Source organism: Oryctolagus cuniculus, chromosome 18, assembly GCF_964237555.1.
Source record: "Oryctolagus cuniculus chromosome 18, mOryCun1.1, whole genome shotgun sequence".
Classification (NCBI taxonomy): Eukaryota; Metazoa; Chordata; class Mammalia; order Lagomorpha; family Leporidae; genus Oryctolagus; species Oryctolagus cuniculus.
The window spans coordinates 41,875,677-41,897,340 of record NC_091449.1 but is presented as its reverse complement, the minus strand read 5'-3'; the positions used below and the strand labels follow the sequence as shown (position 1 = coordinate 41,897,340).

Sequence of the window (21,664 nt, the reverse complement as noted above, 5' to 3'; positions counted from 1 at the left end):
AGTTGGAAGACTCTCTCTCTTTCTGCCTCTGCCTTTCTGTAACTCTGCCATTCAAATAAATAAATAAAAATCTTTTTTTTTTTTTTAAAACCACAGGCTTTAAAAACGGTTAAGATAGTAAGTTTATGTACTTTTGCCACAAGTTTTACGAAGTGTGTTTAGGCACAAAAGGTAGTATGAGACAGGAAATATCGTTTCCACAGCGCTTCCAGGGCTTCAGCCAGAAAGACAACTTGAGTTCCTTATCTCTTTCCAAAGGAGTCACTTCTCCCATAGGTAGACTAGAAGTGAAAGTTCCCTTAAGGAAAGCCAAGCAAGATAAGGCTGGGGGGGAGCGTGGGAGACTACATTCCCCTGCATGCACTGCTCTTCCTACAGCGCCGCAGGTGACGGGAGGCAACGCATACTTTTGCGACCGCAAAGGCGTGAGGCGCGGGACTACAACTCCCAGGATTCAAAGCGTCCCAACCTGGCTCGCTTTCTGCCTGCTGGCGTTCCCCTCCAAAAGGACCCGAGGGGAGGGGAATGTTTCCACTGGGCATCCCCACAGTGTGCTGGACCGTGACATTTCGAAAGAGGAAGGAAAGTGAAGAAGGAAAGTTGAGGAAGGCCGTCGCACTCCGATTCGAACTAGTTCCCGCGCAGGGTGGTGAGGAGTTATGCTTCCCCCTGATTTTTTGTTTCTCGGAGGCAATCGCTGGCCCCCATTGGTTGAAGACTTCGAGGGCAGGTGGGAAGTCCGGGAAGCCCCGAATCGAAGTTATCAGCCTCTCCCCATTGGCCCTCGCCTGGAGCGCAGGCGCGAGGGCTCCGACTCGGGTCCCTCGGGGCTGGTGAGCGGCAATTGGCCAAAGACCGCGAAGTAAGGGTCTTGATTGGTAGTTGCTAGCAGGAGCCTGGTTTCTTCCTTGACTTCTGCAAGTGATAGTTTGTGATTGGTTTGAATCCGCGGGTCCCTGACGGTGATTGGTCGGGAACGGCGAGCGGGCTGAGGTCATTGGCTGATGCGGGGGCCCTCCCTCCTCGGGCGGGCAGCGAATGATGAAATGGGAACGGGGAGGGGAAAGGCCGCGACGTGAGCGCGCGACCTCCGGCGCCATTTTGTAGAGAAACAAGCGGAGTTAACCGAAGAGGGGGTCGAGGAGAGCCGGAGTCGGGGACCCAGGAGTTTCCTGTGTCCAGCGCCACCGGAACCGCCTGAGGTGAGGCGGGCTGGGGTCAGAGGCTGGAGTAGGCTGGCGGTGTCAGCCTGGGAGCGCGAGTGCCGGGGTGGGGAGAAGGGAACGGGGGTGGACCTGGGGCTACAGGGAGCGTTTCCCGGAGCTCCGGGGAGTAAGAGGCAGCCGGGACAGGGAAGTGGGGCGAGGCGGGAGAGGACGGACTCTTTCCCCACGGCCCGCGGAGGCTCCGGGCGCCGAGGAGAAGGCGTTGGCGCGAAGGCTTTTGGAAGCGCACAGGTTCGGTGCGGGGTGAGACCCGGGGTGGCCCCCGGCCGGGGCCTGGCGGCGCAGTGGGTGGCAGCTGGGGCCCCTGGGCCTGGCTTCGCGCGGGCTGCACCCTCCTCAAACTCCGCGAGCTCCTCAACTGCTCCTTTTCTGTTCGGGCTCCCGGCAGGGTGCAGCGAGCTTCGGTCCCCGAGGCCTAGCTCCTCGGGCCAGGCAGCCGGATTCCGAGTTGTTAGGGCTCCCGGGTGGCTCCAGGGCGCCGGGGCTGCCGCGCTGCCCCCTCCTCCGCCCCCAGCACGTTGTCAAACCCCCCGTGTTTCGGGTGTCTGCCGGTGGGAGGGGCGGGCGGGAGCGAGCACTTCCTCATTCTCGCCACAGGTTTTTGTTCCACTCGCGCGCCGCGGCGCTTACGGTTGCTGCGGGGCCGGCCGCCCACCCGCTCGGGCCGGTGTCTGCCTCAGCGGCGGTTCTGCTCGCCCGGGCGGGGGTCGCCCTGGTGAGCCGAGCGCTTGGAGGCCTCGCGGCTGCCGAGAGACGAGCTGCCCGGGTTCTGGGTGTTACTTGAGGCCAAACCCAAACACCCCTTCCCCGTATCACTCTCGTCTGCAGAACCGCCGGGAGTGCACTGTGTAGTAGGTTAGCGAAGAAAGTGCTTGTTGGCTGTGAGCTTTGGAAAGCGTTGCGTTTAAAGTGTATGAGAAGTAAACTTCTCGCCTCAAGTCACCCGACCCCACGTCACATTTCTTGGGACTGCAGTAAAAAAGTCTTTTCCTTGAAAACTGAGTACTTAATTTTGCTGTTGCTCTATTCTATTGCCTGTGGCTACTTGTGGATTTTTTTTTAAGTGAATGATAAAAATGCTGTCAACAATTTTGAGTATTTCCCTCATGACAGCTCTTTGGAAAGGAATAGAGAGCTACATGGATTAAAAAAACAAAACGGGAATGGGTGAGTAAAACACCAGGAAGTAGGTCAAACAGAGGCAGACCAAATTTATTTTTTGCAGCGGTACACTGGGATTTACTTATGATCTGTGTTCCTGGTTGGCATTCTTACCCTTCCAAAGGTTGGCAGCACAGTATTTTAGTTATTACTGGGGTATATGGTAACAGTTTAAATAATTGTGTTTTAGGACACTGGAAATTGTTACCTTGTCTAAGGAGAAAATGGGGATGATGATACATAAAAGCTGGCTGTGCCGCATGTGGATAGAACTGGACCCTTCAACAAGTGTGTGTCCCGAGTCCTTTAGCTAGAGTCAAGGCAACCAGACCTGACCACTGGTAACTGAAACGACTTTCATACCAAAGTTTTAGTGCAGGGTTTTGTGGCGTTATGGTTAAACAGAACTGAAATGCTCTCCTTGCTTCCTTCCTCACTTGATGGGAACCTTGGCTTAGTTTTCTTTTTAAAATCTCTTTTGAATATTTAGTGGGGCTTAAGCCTGGTCTCTGGCATGGTTCTTGTCGAAGCAGAGTACTGTGATATCCCCCTTATATTAGGTTAAAACATTAAAAAACTGAGGACAGAAAAGGAAATGCCAGCTCTTTAAGAATATGGTTTAGGCCCGCGCCGCGGCTCACTAGGCTAATCCTCCGCCTAGCGGCGCCGGCACACCGGGTTCTAGTCCCGGTCGGTGCGCCGGATTCTGTCCCGGTTGCCCCTCTTCCAGGCCAGCTCTCTTGCTGTGGCCAGGGAGTGCAGTGGAGGATGGCCCAGGTGCTTGGGCCCTGCACCCCATGGGACACCAGTATAAGTACCTGGCTCCCGGCTTCGGATCAGCGCGGTGCGCCGGTCGCAGCGCGCTGGCCGCGGCGGCCATTGGAGGGTGAACCAACGGCAAAGGAAGATCTTTCTGTCTCTCTCTCTCTCTCACTGTCCACTCTGCCTGTCAAAAAAAAAAAAAAATATATGGTTTAGAGCCTAATCTCAAATTATCCTTGCATGTACTTTATTTTATTTTTTAATTTTTGGACAGGCAGAGTGGACAGTGAGAGAGACAGAGAGAAAGGTCTTCCTTTTCTGTTGGTTCACCTCCCAATGGCCGCTGCGGCCGGCGTGCTGCGGCCAGAGCACCGTGCTTATCCGAAGCTGGGAGCCAGGTACTTATCCTGGTCTCCCATGGGGTGCAGGGCCCAAGGACCTGGGCCATCCTCCACTGCACTCCCTGGCCACAGCAGAGAGCTGGCTTGGAAGGGGGGCAACCGGGACAGAATCCGGCGCCCCAACCAGGACTAGAACCTGGTGTGCTGGTGCCGCAAGGCGGAGGATTAGCCTAGTGAGCCGTGGCGCCGGCCTGTACTTTTTCTAAGTATGTTTTTTATTAGATTCTGATCTAGTTATGACAAGCGCTTTTTTTTTTTTTTTTTTAAGGTTTATATATTTGGAAGGCAGGGTGACAGAGAGATTGAGGATCTCCCATTTACTGGTTCCCTCTCCAAATGGCCTTAATGTCTGGAGGTGGACCATTTTGAAGTCAGGAACCCCAAATTCCATCTGGGTCTCCAACTTAGGTGGCAGGGCCCCAAGCACTTGGGCCGTCATCCTCTGGCTTTCCCAAGTACATTAGGCAGTTGGGTCGGAAGTGGGGACTGTTGCTCCAGTAAGGGGTGCTGGCATTGCAAGCAGCAACTTAACCCACTGCATCACGGCAGTAACCCCAAAGATTGCATTTTAACAAGCCTAATTTCATTTATTTCATTCTGTGTGGTAATGCAAATCTTTGGTACTTAATGCCGCAAAAGGAAGTTTGTCCGTAATACTTCTAATTGAATACTCTCAAATTTTAAGATTAATTTTTTGGGAAATGCTTGTTATGCTTATATTAACAAAAATATTGGCCAGTGAATTTATTTTTAAAGATATATTTATCATGGGGTGGTGCAGTAGGTTAATCCTCCGCCTGCGGAGCAGCCGGAACTCGAACCAGAGACCACATGGGATGTCAGCACCTCAGGCAGCAGCTTTACATGCTATTTCACAGTGCCAGGCCCCCTACAGTAGGTTTTTTTTTTTTTTTTTTTTTTTTTTTTTTTTTTTTAAGATTTACTTGTTTGTTTGCAAGTTAGTGTTGGGGCTGGCGCTGTAGCGCAGTGGGTTAATGCCTTGGCCTGAAGCGCCAGCATCCCATTTGAGCTCTGGTTCTTGTCCCGGCTGCTCCTCTTCCGATCCAGCTCTCTGTTATGGCAAAGCAGTGGAGGATGGCCCAAGTCCTTGGGCTCCTGTCCTAACATGGGAGACCCCGAAGAAGCTCCTGGCTTCGGCGCAGCTCCGACCATTGCGGCCATCTGGGGAGTGAACCAGCAGATGGGAGACCTCTCTCTCTGTCTCTACCTCTCTGTAACTTTGTCTTTCAAATAAATAAAAGTAAATCTTTAAAAAAAAATTAGTGATACAGAGAGGCAGAAGCAGAGAGGTCTTCCATCTGCTGGTTTACTCCCCAAATGGCCTCAGTGGTCGGAGCTGTGACGACCTAGAGTCAGGAGCTGCTTCTGGGTCTCCCACGGGGGTGGATGGGTCCAAGGACTTGGGCCATCTTTTGCTTTCCCGGGCCATGGCAGAGAGCTGGATGGGAAGTGGAGCAGTCGGGACTAGAACTGGCACCCATATGGAATGCCAGTACATCTGGTGGTGGCTTTACCGTCTAAGACACAGTGCTGGCTTCTTAAAATAGTTGCACAGAGAGAGGAGGAGAGGCAGAGAGAGAGAGCTGTGCTGATCAGGAGCCAGGAGCTTTTTCTGGGTTTCCCATGTGGGTACAGGGGCCCAAGGACTTGGGGCATCTTCTGCTTTCCCAGAGCTTTCTAGAGCTGAAGGCCATAGCAGAGAGCTGGATCGGAAGTAGAGCAGTTGGGACTCGAACCAGTGCCCATATGGGATGCCGGCACTGCATGTGGTGGCTTAACCTGCTATGCCACAGTGCTGGCCCCACAGTAGCTTTCAAAATGTACGTTTTACTCGTAAATTTGCAAAAATGTAGCAAAGCAAATAAGTTGATCATTGGAAAACATTGTTTGAGAAGTTGTAATTAGAGCTGTAAACTTAATCTGAAACAGTGAGATTTGAAGAAATTGCAAGCCTTCAGAGTGTAGAGTGCAGATTTAAGAAATGTGTTTCTGGTGCCTGCATCGTGGCACAGAGGGTTAAGGGGATGTTGTTGGTTTGCATCTCTACTGCTCCACTCCTTTTTTTAAAAAAGATATTTATTATGTATTTGAATGTCAGCTACAGAGAGGGACAGACAGATCTTTCACCAACTGCTTCACTCCCAAGATGGCCGCAATGGCCCAGGCTGAAGCCAGGAACCAGGAACTCAATCTTCATTTCCCACATGGGTGCAGGGACCTAAACACTTGTACCAGCTTCTACTTGTCCCAGGCCATTAGCAGGGAGCTGGATCAGAACAGGTGCCCAAATGGGATACTGGCATACCAGGTGGCAGCTTTACCCCCTAAGCTATATCACCCTGATCTGGCTAATGTGCTTGGAAGGCAGCAGAGATTGATGCCCCAAGTTCTTGGGTCTGTGACACATATGTGGGAGATGGGGATGGAATTCTGGGCTCCTGGCGTCAGACTGAACCAGACCTTACTGTTGTGGCCACTTGAGTTGCTCTGCCTTTTAAGTAAATAAATACAGTTGTAAAAGGAAAATAAATATATTTCAGTCTTTAATTCTGGAAGGTTCAGCATAAATCTCTAGAATGTATGCCTTGGTTAGTTTTATTATAGTTGTTAGAAGAAAATTTCTAAAATGCTAAATGAGATGCTGAACTGTGTAGGAGAGGGTGTGTGTGAGGTAGTGGACTGATGAAATACATTGAGAGACACTATCCTAATGTTCTTAAGCTTCATATTTAGAGCTCACCATTTTCCCTTTTTATTTATTTTTTTATTTATTTTATTTTTTATTTTTTATTTTTTTATTTTTTTTGACAGGCAGAGTGGACAGTGAGAGAGACAGAGAGAAAGGTCTTCCTTTGCCGTTGGTTCACCCTCCAATGGCCGCCGCGGCCGGCGCACCGCGCTGATCTGATGGCAGGAGCCAGGAGCCAGGTGCTTTTCCTGGTCTCCCATGGGGTGCAGGGCCCAAGCACCTGGGCCATCCTCCACTGCACTCCCTGGCCACAGCAGAGAGCTGGCCTGGAAGAGGGGCAACCGGGACAGAATCCGGGGCCCCGACCGGGACTAGAACCCGGTGTGCCGGCGCTGCAAGGCGGAGGATTAGCCTAGTGAGCCGCGGCACCGGCCCCATTTTCCCTTTTTAGATGATTAGTTTGGGAGATTTTCACCTCGGGTTTATAGCATCTAACCTTTGTTTTTAAATGTTTTTAATTTTTAAAGAGATTTATTTATTGAAAGAGTTATACAGAGGAGAAGCAGAGAGAGAGAGAAAGGTGTCTTACATCTGCTGGTTCACTCCCCAGTTGGCCGCAACTGCTGGAGCTGCGCCGATCCGAAGCCAGGAGCCAGGAGCTTCTTCTGGGTCTCCCAAGTGGATGCAAGGACCCAAGGAATAGGGCCATCTTCAGCTTTCCCAAGCCATAGCAGACAGCTGGATTGGAAGTGGAACAGCTGGGACTTGAACCAGTGCCCATATGGGATGCTGGCACTGCATGCAGTGGTTTTACCTAATCTGCCACAGCATGTGCCCCAAAAGTTTTTAATTTTCTAGAGCAGTGTTTCACACTCAAATTAAGCTGAAGGTACAGAGATTTCCTACATACCCCTACCTCTGCACTAGCTAGCATTCCTTATTATCACCATCCCTCACCAGAGTGGTAAATTTGTTACAATTGGTGAGCCCTCCACACATCATCATATCCTGAAATCCATAGTTTAGGATTCTTTTCCTTTTGGTGTTGTATACTCTTTGGGTTTGGACAAAGTATAGTGGGTAGTATAACCTAACAAGAATAGTTATCCTTTTATCTTTTTTGCAGTAGTTTCCTAAATCATTGTTATTATCTTTTCCCTGTCATTTGGTTATTGAATTTCTTTATTATGTAAATACTATACATACTCATAAATATATTCTAATTGTAAAAGATTCTAGAAATATAGTTAATTCTTTTTTTTTTTTTCTTTTTAATTTGAAAGCTTGGCTGGTGCCACGGCTTACTAGGCTAATCCTCCGCCTGTGGTGCTGGCACCCCGGGTGCTGGATTCTGTCCCGGTTGCTCCTCTTCCAGTCCAGCTCTCTGCTGTGGCCCGGGAGGGCAGCAGAGGATGGCCCAGGTCCTTGGGCCCTGCACCCGTGTGGAGACCAGGAGGAAGCACCTGGCTTCTGGCTTTGGACCGGCGCAGTGCACCAGACGCAATGCGCCGGCAGAAGTGACCACTTCGGGGGTGAACCAACGGAAAAAGGAAGACCTTTCTCGCTCTCTCTCACTAACTCTGCCTGTAAAAAAAAAAAAAAAAAACCACTACACAGAGAGAGGTCTTCCATTCGCTGGCTCACTCCCAAGTGGCCTCAGAGGGCGGAGCTGTGCTGATATAGACTCGGGAGCTTCTTCTGGGTCTCCCATGTGGGTGCAGGGGCCCAAGGATTTGGACCATCTTCCACTGCTTCCCTGACCACAGCAGAGAGCCAGATCAGATGTGGAGCAGCTGGAACTCAAACTAGTGCTGCAGGCGGTGGCTTTACCCGCTGTGCCACAGCTCCAGCCCTTACAATTAATTTTTGACTGCCAGGTTACTTCCCAAGTCGTTGCTTTGAAAATATTCGGCTGTTTAAAAGTCCTCCTAATATCTTGCCTAGAGCTATGTGTTAATTCCCTCTCTGCCTTTGGCAGTATAATTCTGTTTTGTGTCAAAGCCATACATATCTTTGCGCCTTTTATCTGGACTGTCCATCATTCCAGTACATACTTAAATGAACTGTCTGTAAGTTGTTTTATTTGAAAGAGAAATATATTCATCTGCTGGTTTACTTCCCAGATGGCTGTTGTTTTCAGACTGAAGCCAGAAGCAAGGAACTCTGTGGTTCTCCCACATGGGTGGTAGGGCCCAGATATTCTGACCATCTTCCTAGGTATGTTAGCTGGATTTCAACTGAAGCAGCTGGGCCTTTTTTTTTTTTTTTTTTAAAGATTTATTTTATTTATTTGAAAGAGTTGCAGAGAAAGGTCAAGCCAGAGAGAGGTCTTCCATCTGTTGGTTCGCTTCCTAATGACCGTAACAGCCAGAGCTGAGCTGAAGCCAGGAGCCAGGAGCTTCTTCCAGGTCTCCCACATGGGTGCAGGGGCCCAAGGACTTGGGCCAATTTCTGCTGCTTTCCCAGGCCATAGCAGGAGCTGGATTGGAAGTGGAGCGACTGGGGCTTGAACTGTGCCCACATGGGATGTTGGCACTGCATGAGGTGGCTTTACCCGCTATTCCTTAGCGCTGGCCCTGCAGCTAAGGCTTGAACAGCACTTCAGGATTGGATGCATGCATTGTAAGCTGTGGTTTAAGTTGCTGCCTTATAAAGTTGGCTCTTAGTAGTTTTTGCTTTCCTCTCTCTCTTCTTTTTTAAGATTTATTTTTTTGAGGGGCCAGTACCTCACTAGGTTAATCCTTCGCCTGCAGCGCTGTCATCCAATATGGATGCTGGGTTCTAGTCCCGGTTGCTTCTCTTCCAGTCTGGCTCTCTGCTGTGGCCTGGGAAGGCAGTGGAAGATGGCTCAAGTGCTTGGGCACCTGCCACCTGCATAGGAGACCAGGAAGAAGCTCCTGGCTCCTGGCTTTGGATCGATGTAGCTCTGGCCGTAGTGGTCATTTTGGAGGGTGAACCAACGGAAGGAAGACCTTTCTCTCTCTCTTTTTCACTGTCTAACTCTGTCAAATTAAAAAAAAAAAAAAAAAAAAAAGATCCTGCCATCGGATCAGCGCGGTGCGCCGGCTGCAGCCCGATGGCCACGGCAGCCATTGGAGGGTGAACCAACGGCAAAGGAAGACCTTTCTCTCTGTCTCTCTCCCTCACTATCCACTCTGCCTGACCAAAAAAAAAAAAAAAAAAAAAAAAAAAGTATGGGGCTGGTGCTGTGGCGTAATGGGTAAAGCTGCTGCCTACAGTGCCGTCATCCTATATGGGCGTTGGTTCGAGTCCCGGCTGCTTCACTTCCAAACCAGCTCTCTGGTATGGCCTGGGAAAGCAGAAGATGGCTCAAGACTCTGGGCCCCTGTACCTGTGTGGGAGACCTGGAAGAAGCTCCTGGCTTTGGATTGGTACAGCTCTGGCTATTGCGTCCAATCGGGGAGTGAACCAGCCGATGGAAGACCTCTTTCTCTCTGCCTCTCCTTTCTTTCTGTGTAACTCTGCCTTTCAAATAAATAAATAAATAAATAAATAAATAAATTTTTATTTAAAAGAAGATAATATGCAGGCTACAGTCATCTATAGATTGTGGTGTGGGGAGATATTTTGGTTTCACTTACGTGGCAGTTGGTAGGCTTCAAATACTGGAGAGACTAAAGTTCATTGCCATATTCTACCTTCTCCATTCGGTTTCTCAAAACATGACAGCTTTCTTCCTTCCCAAAGCACAGGCTCTGAGGTGAACAAACAAAGCAAGACAAATCACTCTAATTCTTGTGATTTAATTTTTTTTTTTTTTTTAAGATTTATTTTATTTGACAGGCAGAGTGTAGAGTTAGAGAGACAGAGAGCGAGGTCTTCCATCTGCTGGTTCACTCCCCAGATGGCCACAATGGCCGGAGCTGCGCTGATCCGAAGCCAGGAGCCAGTAGCTTCTTTGGGTCTCTCACACGGGTGCAGGGACCCAAGCACTTGGGCCATTTTCCGCTGCTTTCCCAGGCTGGATGTAGCGGAGAGCAGGATCGGAAGTGGAGCAGCCGGGTCTTGAACCAGTACCCATTTGGAATGCTGGCGCTTCAGGCCAGGGTGTTAACCTGCTGGGTCACAGTGCTGTCCCGTGATTTAATCTTGAAAAATGACTTTTCTTTTGTGGAAGTCTCGCTCACACTTCAGGAGAGGGGAATATGTGACAGTGTAAATCTTAGGCAGAGATCACTAGAGGCTGTTTGGGAGGCTGCTTACTAAAATGGACATTTCTCAAATATTTGTCCTTGGGTTCTTGCGGATACTGTTCCTCCTAGGTTTCATTATTTTTCAGAAGACTTGTTTGATTTCTGAGACTATTTTTCTTCCTAATTTCCTTACCTAACTTTGTCTGAAGCCTGGAGCTTCTTCTGGGTCTCCCACATGGGTGCAAGGGCCCAAGGATCTGGGCTACTCTCCACTGCTTTCCCAGGCCACAGCAGAGAGCTGGATCAGAAGTGGAGCAGCCATGCCTCGCCCTGGAACCCATAGGGGATGCCGGCACCTCAGGCCAGGGCGGTAACACGCTGTGCCACAGTGCCGGCCCCCAACCTTGTATGGCTTTCTAAGGACAGCACTCTGGTCATCTCTTAACTCTTCTTTGAGTAAGATGAATAGCATCCACTGATTGCTTAGACAATTTTTGGAATACACAAAACTTCACTGACCTAATTTTGTTGAAAGTTAATGTTTTATTTTGACAGAAAATTAAAGTTTTTTTCTTCGTTCCTTTGACTTTTCAGGTAGTGTGTTTCTAAGTAACTCTACATGTAAGGATATATATGCAACCTAATTACGCGAACCATCACTATTAAATAACTTGCATTTTCCTCTTTAATAGTATTTATCTTGTAAAAATAATTTGTAGTCTTTTTTTTTTTTTTTTTTTTTTTTTGACGGGCAGAGTGGATAGTGAGAGAGAGAGACAGAGAGAAAGGTCTTCCTTTTGCCGTTGGTTCACCCTCCAATGGCCGCCACGGCTGGCACGCTGCGGCCGGTGCACCGCACTGATCCAAAGCCAGGAGCAAGGTGCTTCTGGTCTCCCATGGGGTGCAGGGCCCAAGCACTTGGGCCATCCTCCACTGCACTCCCTGGCCACAGCAGAGAGCTGGCCTGGAAGAGGGGCAACCGGGACAGAATCCGGCGCCCCGACCGGGACTAGAACCTGGTGTTCCGGCACCGCAAGGTGGAGGATTAGCCTATTGAGCCGCGGCGCTGGCCAATTTGTAGTCTTAATGATTACACAGTCCATTTTATGATTTACTTAGTGTTCTGATGGATACGTAGTGTTTTCAGTTACCTTTTTTTTTAATTCTCAGTGGATTCATCTTCTTTAATTCTCTTATGGATTCCTCTTCTCTCTCTCTCTTTTTTTTTTTTTTTAAATATTTATTTATTTATTTATTTGAGAGCAAGAGTTATAGAGAGGGACAGACAGATCTTCCAGTCTGCTGGTTCATTCCCCAGATGGCCATAATAGGTGGAACTGGGCCAATCTAAAGTCAGGAGCCAGGAGCCGGGAGCTTCTTCCGTGTCTCCCACTTGGATACAGGTCCCAAGTGCCATCTTCCACTGCTTTCCCAGGCACATTTGTTGGAAGCTGAATCTGAAGTGGAGCAGCTGGGACTCAAACTGATACCCATATGGGATGCCAGCACCACAGGCAGAGGCTTTACCTACTATGCCGCAGCGCTTGCCCCAGTTACACTTCTAAAAAATACATAGAAGTGGTCATTTCCTGGATGAAAATGGTGTGAATTAAAGATGATTTGTTGGCCAGCACTGTGGCGCAGCAGGTTAAAGCCCTTGCCTGAAGTGCCGGCATCCCATATGGGCGCTGGTTCAAGACCCAGCTGCTCCACTTCCGATCCAGCTCTTGCTATGGCCTTGGAAAGCAGTGGAAGATGGCCCAAGTGCTTGGGCACCTACACCCGCATGGGAGACCCGGAAGAAGCTCCTGGCACCTGGCTTTGGACCCGCGGAGCTCCTGCCGTTGTGGCCAGTTGTGGAGCGACCACCGGATGGAAGACCTCTATACCTCTGTAGCTTTCTGCCTCTCCTCTCTCTGTGTAACTGACTTTCAAGTGGATAAATAAATCTTTTAAAATAAAATGATTCTTGAGTGTTCTCAGCAGCAGATATGAAGATTTAGAGACCTAAAATGCTTACGTTAACTCTTGGAGATAATGATATCAGGAATTGATATTCAAACAATTATTTAGGCTCCTACAAAATGATTTTGAAGCTGTAATACAGGATTCTGTTTTAAAATTTTACCTCTATCCAGTGTCTTCAAATTTTTACTATTTTTGGGGCCAGCATTGTGGCATAGCAAGTTAAGCCACAATCTGTAATGCTGGTAATCCTATACAGGCACCCATTTGTGTCCCAGCTGCTCCACTTCCAGTCCAGCTCTCTGCTAATGTGCCAGGGAAAGCAGCAGAAGATGGCCCAAGTGCTTAGGTCCCTGCCACCTGTGCGGGAGACATGAATGAAGCTCCTTGCTTTGACTTGGCTTTTGCAGCCATTTGGAGAGTGAGCCAGCAGATGGAACATCTCTGTCCATCTCTCTGTAATTTTGCCTTTCAAATAAAATAAATAAAACCTTCCCCAAACCCCCCAAATTTTTCTGTTTACTTGGGGCCAATATTTGGTGCAGTAGATACAGATACCTTTCAGGATACCTGCATCTTATTGGAGTGCCTGGGATTGAACCCCAGTCCCAGCTGTCCTCCCAGTTGTAGCTTCCTTCTGCGCTTTGGGAGGTAGCAGGTGATCGCTCGGGAACTTTGTCCCTGTCCTGCATGTGGAATACCTGTATTACGTTCCAGGCTCCTTACTTTGACCTGGCCTGTCCTGTCCCCAGCTGTTGACAGTGAACCAGCAGGTGGAAGATACACCTTTTTATCTTTCTGCCTTTCAGATAAAATAAAACAAATTAAAATTAAAAATATTTTTTCTAAAGATTCCTTTATTTATGTGAAAGTTGGAGTTAGCAAGGGAGGGAGGGAGGAAGAGAAGGCAGGGAAGGAGGGAGGGAGAATCTCCCCAACTGCTGGTTCACTCCCCAGATGAATGCAATGGCCAGGTCAAAGCCAGAAGCCAGGGTCTCACATGGGTGGTAGGGGCCTAAGTACTTAGGCTGTCTTGCTGCTTTTCCCAGACCATTAGCAGGGAGCTGAATCAGAAGTGGAGCTGCCAGGACACAAACCAGTGCCTATATGGAACGCCAGAATGGCAGGCAGTAGCTTTACCTGCTGTGTCACAGTAGTGGCCTCAAAATAGTCTGCTTACTAATCACAAGTTGAATTAGCTGTCATTATTAAGTTGGGATAATAGTATTTTCCTCAGAAGTTACTGGGATTACATAAACTAGCATGTTTAGTAATTAGAACAATTGTACTTAGTGTTTATTGTGCTGGCATAAATTATCCTATTATATACACAGTAATTATAACTAAGATACTAATAATTGAACCAACATTTTAGATGGATTTGTTAGAATCAATGTACCGTCATTATAATATCTGCCTTTTATAGTTATTTTTTAAAGTTTTTTTTTTTTTTTTTAAAGATTATTTGAAAGGCAGAGTTAGAGAAGGAGAGACAGAGTGAAATCTTTCATCCAATGTTATCTGCTGCTTCACTCCCTAAATGGCTGCAACAACTGGGGATGGGCCAGGCTGAAGCCAGGAGGTTCTTCCAGGTCTTCCACATGGGTGCAAGAGACCAAGGACGTGGGCCATCCTCCCACTGCTTTCCTAGGTGAATTATCAGGGAGCTGGATCGGAAGTGGAGAAGCTGGGACTTGAACTGTGCCCATATGGGATGCTGGCACTCCAGACAGCAGCTTTACCAGCTATGCCACCGTGCCAACCCCAGTAAAAAGTTTTAATTTTTTTTTTCAAAGTTAGACTATGGGCTGGTATTGTGACATTGTAGCTTTTTTGGATGCAACTGAAACAAGACAAGAGTCCTAGTTATTCTTGTCAGGAGCCCACCTCTCAGTCGCTGTTGCCATTATCTTGGACAGTCCATCTCATTTTCGTCTGCCTGAGTATATTCTATAGCACATGGTAAATAAGATTTCTCCATCAGCTCATCAGCAACTTCTTCATCCCCTCTCTCTCCCCTCCCCTGATTTATTTATTTGAAAGGGAGACTGACAGAAAAGGAGGTAAAGGGGGCATTAGGTGATGTGATGTGGAGAAGAGGTGGGCAGGGATGTGGGGAGTGGGTGTTGGAGTTATGCATAAGATAGTAATGGTGGTCTTCAAAGAGAAGGTGATTTGAGTAAAGACTTGGTGAGACAGTTAACTGTTGGTAGCTGTAGGAAGAATATTTTAGGCTAAGGTAACTCTTGGTACAGAGAGGGAGTATGTCTGAGAAGCAGCAGGGAGAGAGAACTGAAAAAGGGAGACAAGAGGAAGCCTGAAGAATATCAGTGGTTAGATTCAATAAAACTGTTCCTAGGCCACTGAAAGGGCTCAATGTGTTACAGTGTTGCAATGTATACACATTCTGCAAATTAGAGCATCAATACTGGTGCTGAAGATGCAGTCTAGACTTAAGTGGAAGGTTTTGGACATAGGGTGACATGAGTTGTATGTGTGTGTATTTAAAGACTGATTTATTTATTTGAAAGAGTTACAGAGAGAAGGGGAATCGGAGAGATCTTCGATTTTCTGGTTCTCTGCCCAGATGGTCACAATGGCCAGGTCTGGGCCAGGAACTTCATTGGCATCTCCCATGTGGGTGGCAGGGGCAAAGTACTTGGGCCATCTTCAGCAGCTTTTCCCACACCATTATCAGAGATCTGCATTGGAAGTGGAACAGCCAGTACTTGAATTGGTGGCCATGTGGGAGGCTGGCATTGCAGGAAGTGGCTTTACCTGCTATGCCACAACACTGGCCCCAAGGTTTTTTTTTTTTTTTTTAAAGTGTTTTTCTGTTATGTTGAAAATAGACTGTAGGAAGTGAGGGTAGCAAAAGAGACCATTCTGGTCTGAAGGCTAGCATAGTAATCCAGGTGTCTTTTTTTTTTTTTTTTTTTTTTTTTTTTAAGATTTTATTTATGAGAGGTAGAGTTACAGACAATGAGAGGGAGAAACAGAGGAAGGTCTTACATCCACTGGTTCACTCTCCAATGGCCACCGCGTCGGAGCTGCGCCGATCCGAAGCCAGGAGCCAGGAGCCAGGTGCTTCTTCCTGGTCTCCCACGCAGGTGCAGGGCCCAAGGACTTGGGCCATCTTCTACTGCTTTCCCAGGCCACAGCAGGGAGCTGGATTCGAAGAGGAGCAGCCAGGACTAGAACTGGTGCCCATATGGGATGCCGGTGCCACAGGAGAAGGATTAATCTACTGTGCCACAGCGCTGGCCCCAATCCAGGTGTCTCTCTAAGATTACCATAGATTGAAGTGGTGAGAATTGGTTGGATTCCAGTTATATAGCTAGAGCTAAGAGGAATTTCTGACAGATTGGTTATGAGGAATGTGAATAGTCCAAGATTTTGGCTGGAGTAAATTATGGGTAGATAAATCATCAACTCTGGGGATGGCTTTGCATGCCTGTAGCATCATTGAAGTGGAATAAAATTAGAAGCTTATTTTTGAACATGCTGAGTTCAAGATGCTGAGTAGGAAATCATATGATACAAATTGGGATACTATAGGAGAGATTTGGGGTGGTAGAACTTTGAGAGTTACTAGTATAGATGTTGCTTTTTTCTTTTAAAGATTTAATTGAAAGGCAGAATGATAAGGGAGAGATGAGATTTCCATTTACTGGTTTACTCCCCTAAATGCCTGCCACAGCTGGATCTGGGCCAGGCCAAAACCAGGAGCCCAGGGCCAGGTGACAGGAACCTAAAGTACTTGCGCCATCTCCTGGCTTCTCTGGTGCATTAGCAGGAAGCTGGATTGGAAATGAGGTTGCTGGGAGTGAAGTCTGTACTTTGATAAGGAATGCAAGCATCCTAAGCAGTGGCGTACATATCTGCTGTGCCACAGTGTCTGTCCCAAAATTTTGCAAACTTTCAATTGGCACATAAAACTGGTACATATTTATGGGTAACATGTGATACTCTGAGAGGTGTGCACATTGCATAATGTCCAGTCAAGGTAAACATGTCTATCTCTTCACATATTAAACATTTCCTTATGGTAAAAAATTGAGCATACATTTTTTTGTTGAGAAATGTATAGCAAGTTAGTCACCCTACCGTGTAGTAGAACATCCAAACTTTTTCACTGTGTTTTTACTATAACTTTGTACTTGTCAGTCTGTTCCCGGCTGTCCCATTCCCCTTCTGTCCTCAGCCTCTGGCAGCCACCATCTCTGAGATCAGTTTTTGATTGCATACGTGAGATCATGTGGTATTTGTCTTTCTGTACTTGGTTTATTTCACTTAATAATTTCCAATTTCATCTGTGTTGCAGATGGCAAGTTGCAGATGGCAAGATTTCATCCATTTTAATGGCTGAATAGTATTCCACTGTGTATTTTATACCACATTTTAAAATATTTTCTTTATTCATCAGTTGATAGACACTTAGGTTGTTTCCATTAAAATAAAGTGGGGGTGGTGCAGAGCTGTGGCATAGTAGGCTAAGCCTCCTCCTGCAGTGCCACATTCCATATGGATGCCAGTTCGTGTCCCAGCTGGTCCTCCTTTTTCTATCCAGCTCTCTGCTTATGACCTGAGCAGCAGTGGAAGATGGCCCAAGTGCTTGGCCCTCTGAAACCCATGTGGGAGACCCAGAAGAAGCTCCTAGCTTTTGGCTTCGGATTGGCTCAACTCCAGCCGTTGTGGCAATGTGGGGAGTGAACCTTCGATGGAAGACCCTCTCCCTCCCCCCTTTCCCCCTCCCCCTCCCCCTCCAGCTTAGGAACTCCATTTGGAATAGCAGGGACCAAGTACTTGGGTTGTTTTTCCTGCTATTCGGATATGGGATGCAGGCTTCCCAAGAAGCATCTTATCTGCCGGACCATAATACACATCCAAGTTTCCATTTCTTGGCTATTGTGAATAGTTTGTAATAAACATGGAACTGCAAATGTTAGCACCTTCAGAGTGTCACCTTTATATATAGCCAGTGTTGGGATTGCTGGATCATGTGATAGGTTGAGTTTTAGTTGAGGGACTTTTAAGTTTTTTCTACAATGGCTGTACTAATTCACATTCCCACATTCAGAGGTTCTCTTCTCTCCATATCCTTATCAGCATTTACCTTTTGTCTTGATAATAGCAAATCTAAGTGGCTATTTGTGGTTTTGGTTCACTTATAATTTATTTTAAAAAATTTCTTTTTTTTTTTTTTTTTGACAGGCAGAGTGGACAGTGAAAGAGACAGAGAGAAAATATTAAAAAAATTTTTTTAAAAAGATGTATTTGAAAGGCAGGGTTAGAGGGAGGGAGGGAGATAGGTAGGTAGGTAGGTAGGTGGAAAGAGAGATCTTCCCATCCCTTGGTTAACTTCCCAAATGGCTGCAACTGCTGGTTATGGGCCAGGCTGAAGCCAGGAGTTTTTTCCAGGTCTCCCACATGAGTGCAGGGGCCCAAGCACTTGGGCCATCCTTTGCTGCTTTCCCGGGTGTATTATCAAGGAGATGGATTGGAAATGGAGCAGCTAGGACTCCCAGCACCCATACGGGATGCTGGCACTGCAGAAAGCAGCTTAACCTGCTGCGCCATAGCGCTGGCCCCTAATTTATTTTTACTGCCTTTTTCCCTTCTTTTTTTACTATGATAAAGGATACTCAAATTTCTTTTTCAATTTCCTTTGAGTTCTTGAGTCAGTAATATTTTAAGGGACAGTGTTTTTTTTTGTTTTTGTTTTTGTTTTTAGATTTATTTTTATTTATCTGAAAGGCAGAGTTACAGAGGGAGGCAGAGACAGAGAGGTCTTTTAACTCCCCAAATCGCTATAACGGCCAGAGCTGATCTGATCTGAAGTCTCTTTAAAAACTATTTATTTATTTGAAAGGCAGAGTTACAGAGAGGCTATCTCTGAAATCCACTGGTACACGCCCCAAAGTAGTAACATTGAGGCCGTAACAGTGAGAACTGGCCCAGGCTGAATCCAGGAGCTTGGAACTCCATCCAGGTCTCCCGTGTGGGTGCAGGGCCAGTGCTTGGGCCATCCTCTGCTGCTTCCCCAGTCGATACCAGGGGACTGGTGCAACTGGGACATAAACCCCAAATGCCCCACAAACCCAGCAAATGCCCAGTGCCCATATGAGATGCCAGCATAGCTGGTGGCATCTTAACTGACCGCGGCATGACACTAGCTCCTGTAATTTATATTTTCACAATATGTATTTTCCTGTAAAACATTTTAAAATCCATATGTAATTTTTCTATAATATACATTTCCTATGAAATTTTAAAAATTGTAGTCTTTGTCTAGTGTTGAGAAACTGTCAGAAGGTCTAAACACCCTTCCTAATGGGCTTTAAAAAAAAAAAAAAAAACCATAGGTTTATTTATTTGAAAGAATGATAGAGGGAAAGAGATCTATCCACTGTCCACTCCCCAAATGCTAGCAATAATTTGGGCTGGGCCAGGCTGAAGCCAGAAGCCAGAAATTCCATTCCTGACTGAATGTTAGGAACCTAAATATTTGGGGCCATTAATCTCTGCTTTCCACTTGGCGTTAGTGTGGGAAGCTGGTTTGGAAGCAGAGGTGGGACTCGAACCCATGCACTCCCATATGAGATACAGATATCCTATGCACCAGTTTATCCAGCTCTACTGAATTATTTCTTCTTCTTCTTCTTCTTCTTCTTCTTTTTCTTTTCTTTTTTTTTTTTTTTTTTTGGACAGGCAGAGTGGACAGTGAGAGAGACAGAGAGAAAGGTCTTCCTTCCTTTTTCCGTTGGTTCACCCCCCCAATGGCCGCTTCGACTGGTGCGCTGCGGCCAGCTCAGCATGCCGATCCAAAGCCAGGAGCCAGGTGCCTCTCCTGGTCTCCCATGCGGGTACAGGGCCCAAGCACCTGGGCCATCCTCCACTGCACTCCCGGGCCACAGCAGAGAGCTGGACTGGAAGAGGAGCAACACAGACAGAATCTGGTGCCCCGACCGGGACTAGAACCCAGGGTGCTGGCGCCGCAGGCAGAGAATTAGCCTACTGAGAGTGGTGCCAGCTTTTCTTCATGTTTTTAAAAAATTTTTAGAAGTTTTTAAGTATTTCATCTATTTGAAAGATAGAGTGACAGTGACAGAGAGAGAGAGAAAGAGATGTCTTCTGTTGTTTTTGTCCTCAAAAAAAGAGAGAGAGATGTCTTCTATCTGTTGTTTTTCTCCTCAAATGGCCATAAAGCCAGGACTGGGCCAAGTGGAAGCCAAGAGCCTGGAACTCCATTTGTATCTTCCACATAGGTGCTAGGGGTGTAGGCACTTGAGCCATCATCCACCGCCTGCCAGGATGCTTTAGCAAGAATCCAAGCTGAGTAGCAGGAACTACAGTACTCTGATTAGCAGCACCTTAATCCACTGCTCCATAATGCCTGCCCCCCACCCCCCCCACCCCAAGTTGTTAGAGATGGGCTTTTGTACATTTGTCTTTTTGTTGTAAACATGGTACTCTGGACCTCAGTTAGAGATAAGTTGTTAACTATCTTGTCGTTTTAGCTTTGGTGGTTTGAGCTACCCTTTTTGAATACTCCTAAAAAAGTTTCAGCAATGCAGGAAAGAGTCTTGCTTCTGGAATTCTTAGTGGCCTTAAAATCAACCATTCAGGCCGGCGCAAGCGGCTCACTTGGCTAATCCTCTGCCAGCGGTGCCAGCACCCCGGGTTCTAGTCCTGGTTGGGGCACCAGATTCTGTCCCGGTTGCTCCTCTTCCAATCTAGCTCTCTGCTGTGGTCCGGGAAAGCAGTGGAGGATGGCACAAGTCCTTGGGCCCTGCACCCGCATGGGGGACCAGGAGGAAGCACCTGGCTCCCTGGCTTTGGATTGGCGCAGTGTGCCAGTTGCAGCGTACCAGCCGTAGCGGCCATTTGGGGGGGTGAACCAATGGAAAAAAAAGGAAGACCTTTCTCTCTGTCTCTCTCCCACTGTCTAACTCTACCTGTCCCCCCCCCCCCAAATCATTCAGATACCCAAAATATATCATTAGGCACAATTTCTAGACCAAACTGATAGTGAAGCAGTAACCTAAGGAGTTAATGAATAGATAGGTAGTAAATAGCTTGGAAAATATAAGGCAGATATTCCTTTCCAGAAATCCTTTCCTTAATTAAGTGCTTTCAAAGGTTATAGTTATCATTTTGAACTCTAAAAAAATACTTCTAGTTGTCTTGTTAAACATGAAAAGTTAACCTGTTTAACTTTGAAACTTGGCATGATTTATCTTGATTGAGATCTCTTATTTTAAAAATATTTTTAGCAGCATTTTGGATGTGAAATCAAATGAAGATTATTTAACTTCCTCTTTGCCTAATTTAAAATGTATTTTTTTTTTTTTTAATCAGGTGCCATGTTTCATAACAGAGTAAGACTCCTGGTAAAGAAGAACTGAGGATATTGTACAGACGCCAGATATAGCCTAATTACAAAGAAAGCATTAACCTGCCTCTGAGGTGACTAAAGGGGAATAATGGTGATTTTGCGCCGGGCTCGGCCGCCTGCTTCCGCCCCAACCAGCAATGAATCTTGACTCGCTCTCGCTGGCCTTGTCTCAAATCAGCTACCTGGTGGACAATTTAACCAAGAAAAACTACCGAGCCAGCCAGCAGGAAATACAGCACGTAAGTAAACTAGTTAAAGTTACTGTTTAAGAAATGAGTGAGTATGCAGTGGAAAGAAAGCTGGAAACTTATTTGGGTAGGTGTCATGAGAGTTAATTAACAAGCACTGCTGTCTCTCTAGCCCCTGGCTACCACTAATCTACCTTCTGCTTTTGTGGATTTGCCTGTTCTTGACATTTTATATTAATGGAGTCATACCATATATGGTCTTTTGTATCTGCCCTCTTTCACTTAACCTAATTTTAAGAATATTTATTTATCTTGAAAGAGTTGTAGAGAGGGAGAGACAGGGATCTTTCATCTGCTAGTTCACTCTGCAGGTAACTGCTAAGCCAGACCAAAGCCAGGAGCTTCATCTGTGTCTCACGTGGTTGGCAGGAACCCAAATACTTGAGCCATCTCCACTCCTTTTCCCAGGCCATTAGTAGTAGGGAGCTGGCTTGGAAGTAGAACAGCTGGGACATGAACTGGTGCCCATGTGGAATGCTGGCATTGCAGGTGGTGGCTTAACCCACTATGCCATGACGCTGGCCCCCACCCAACCTAATGTTTGTAAGGTTCATCTATGTTGTAGCATGTGTCAGTATTTCATTTTTATTGCTAAATAATATTCCATTATATGGACATTACATACTTTATCTGTTTATC

The 21,664-nt window shown here is 46.9% G+C and overlaps 1 protein-coding gene across 9 annotated transcripts in view; it reads left to right on the top strand.

The window, feature by feature from the left end:
- Positions 1–532: 532 nt before the first annotated feature.
- Positions 533–21,664, top strand: part of CNOT1 (CCR4-NOT transcription complex subunit 1) — an 88,661-nt gene continuing 67,529 nt past the window's right edge. For 8 of the 9 annotated variants that reach the window (XM_070061972.1, XM_051846837.2, XM_002711549.5 and 5 more), the window contains exons 1-2: positions 1,034–1,202; positions 20,741–21,016. In XM_070061972.1, the coding sequence (XP_069918073.1) occupies positions 20,915–21,016 (102 nt within the window). In that variant the 5' untranslated portion in view covers positions 1,034–1,202; positions 20,741–20,914. Of the gene's footprint in view, positions 650–1,033; positions 1,203–20,740; positions 21,017–21,664 lie in introns of those variants that run through there. The other variant, XM_051846836.2, reaches the window with a different exon arrangement.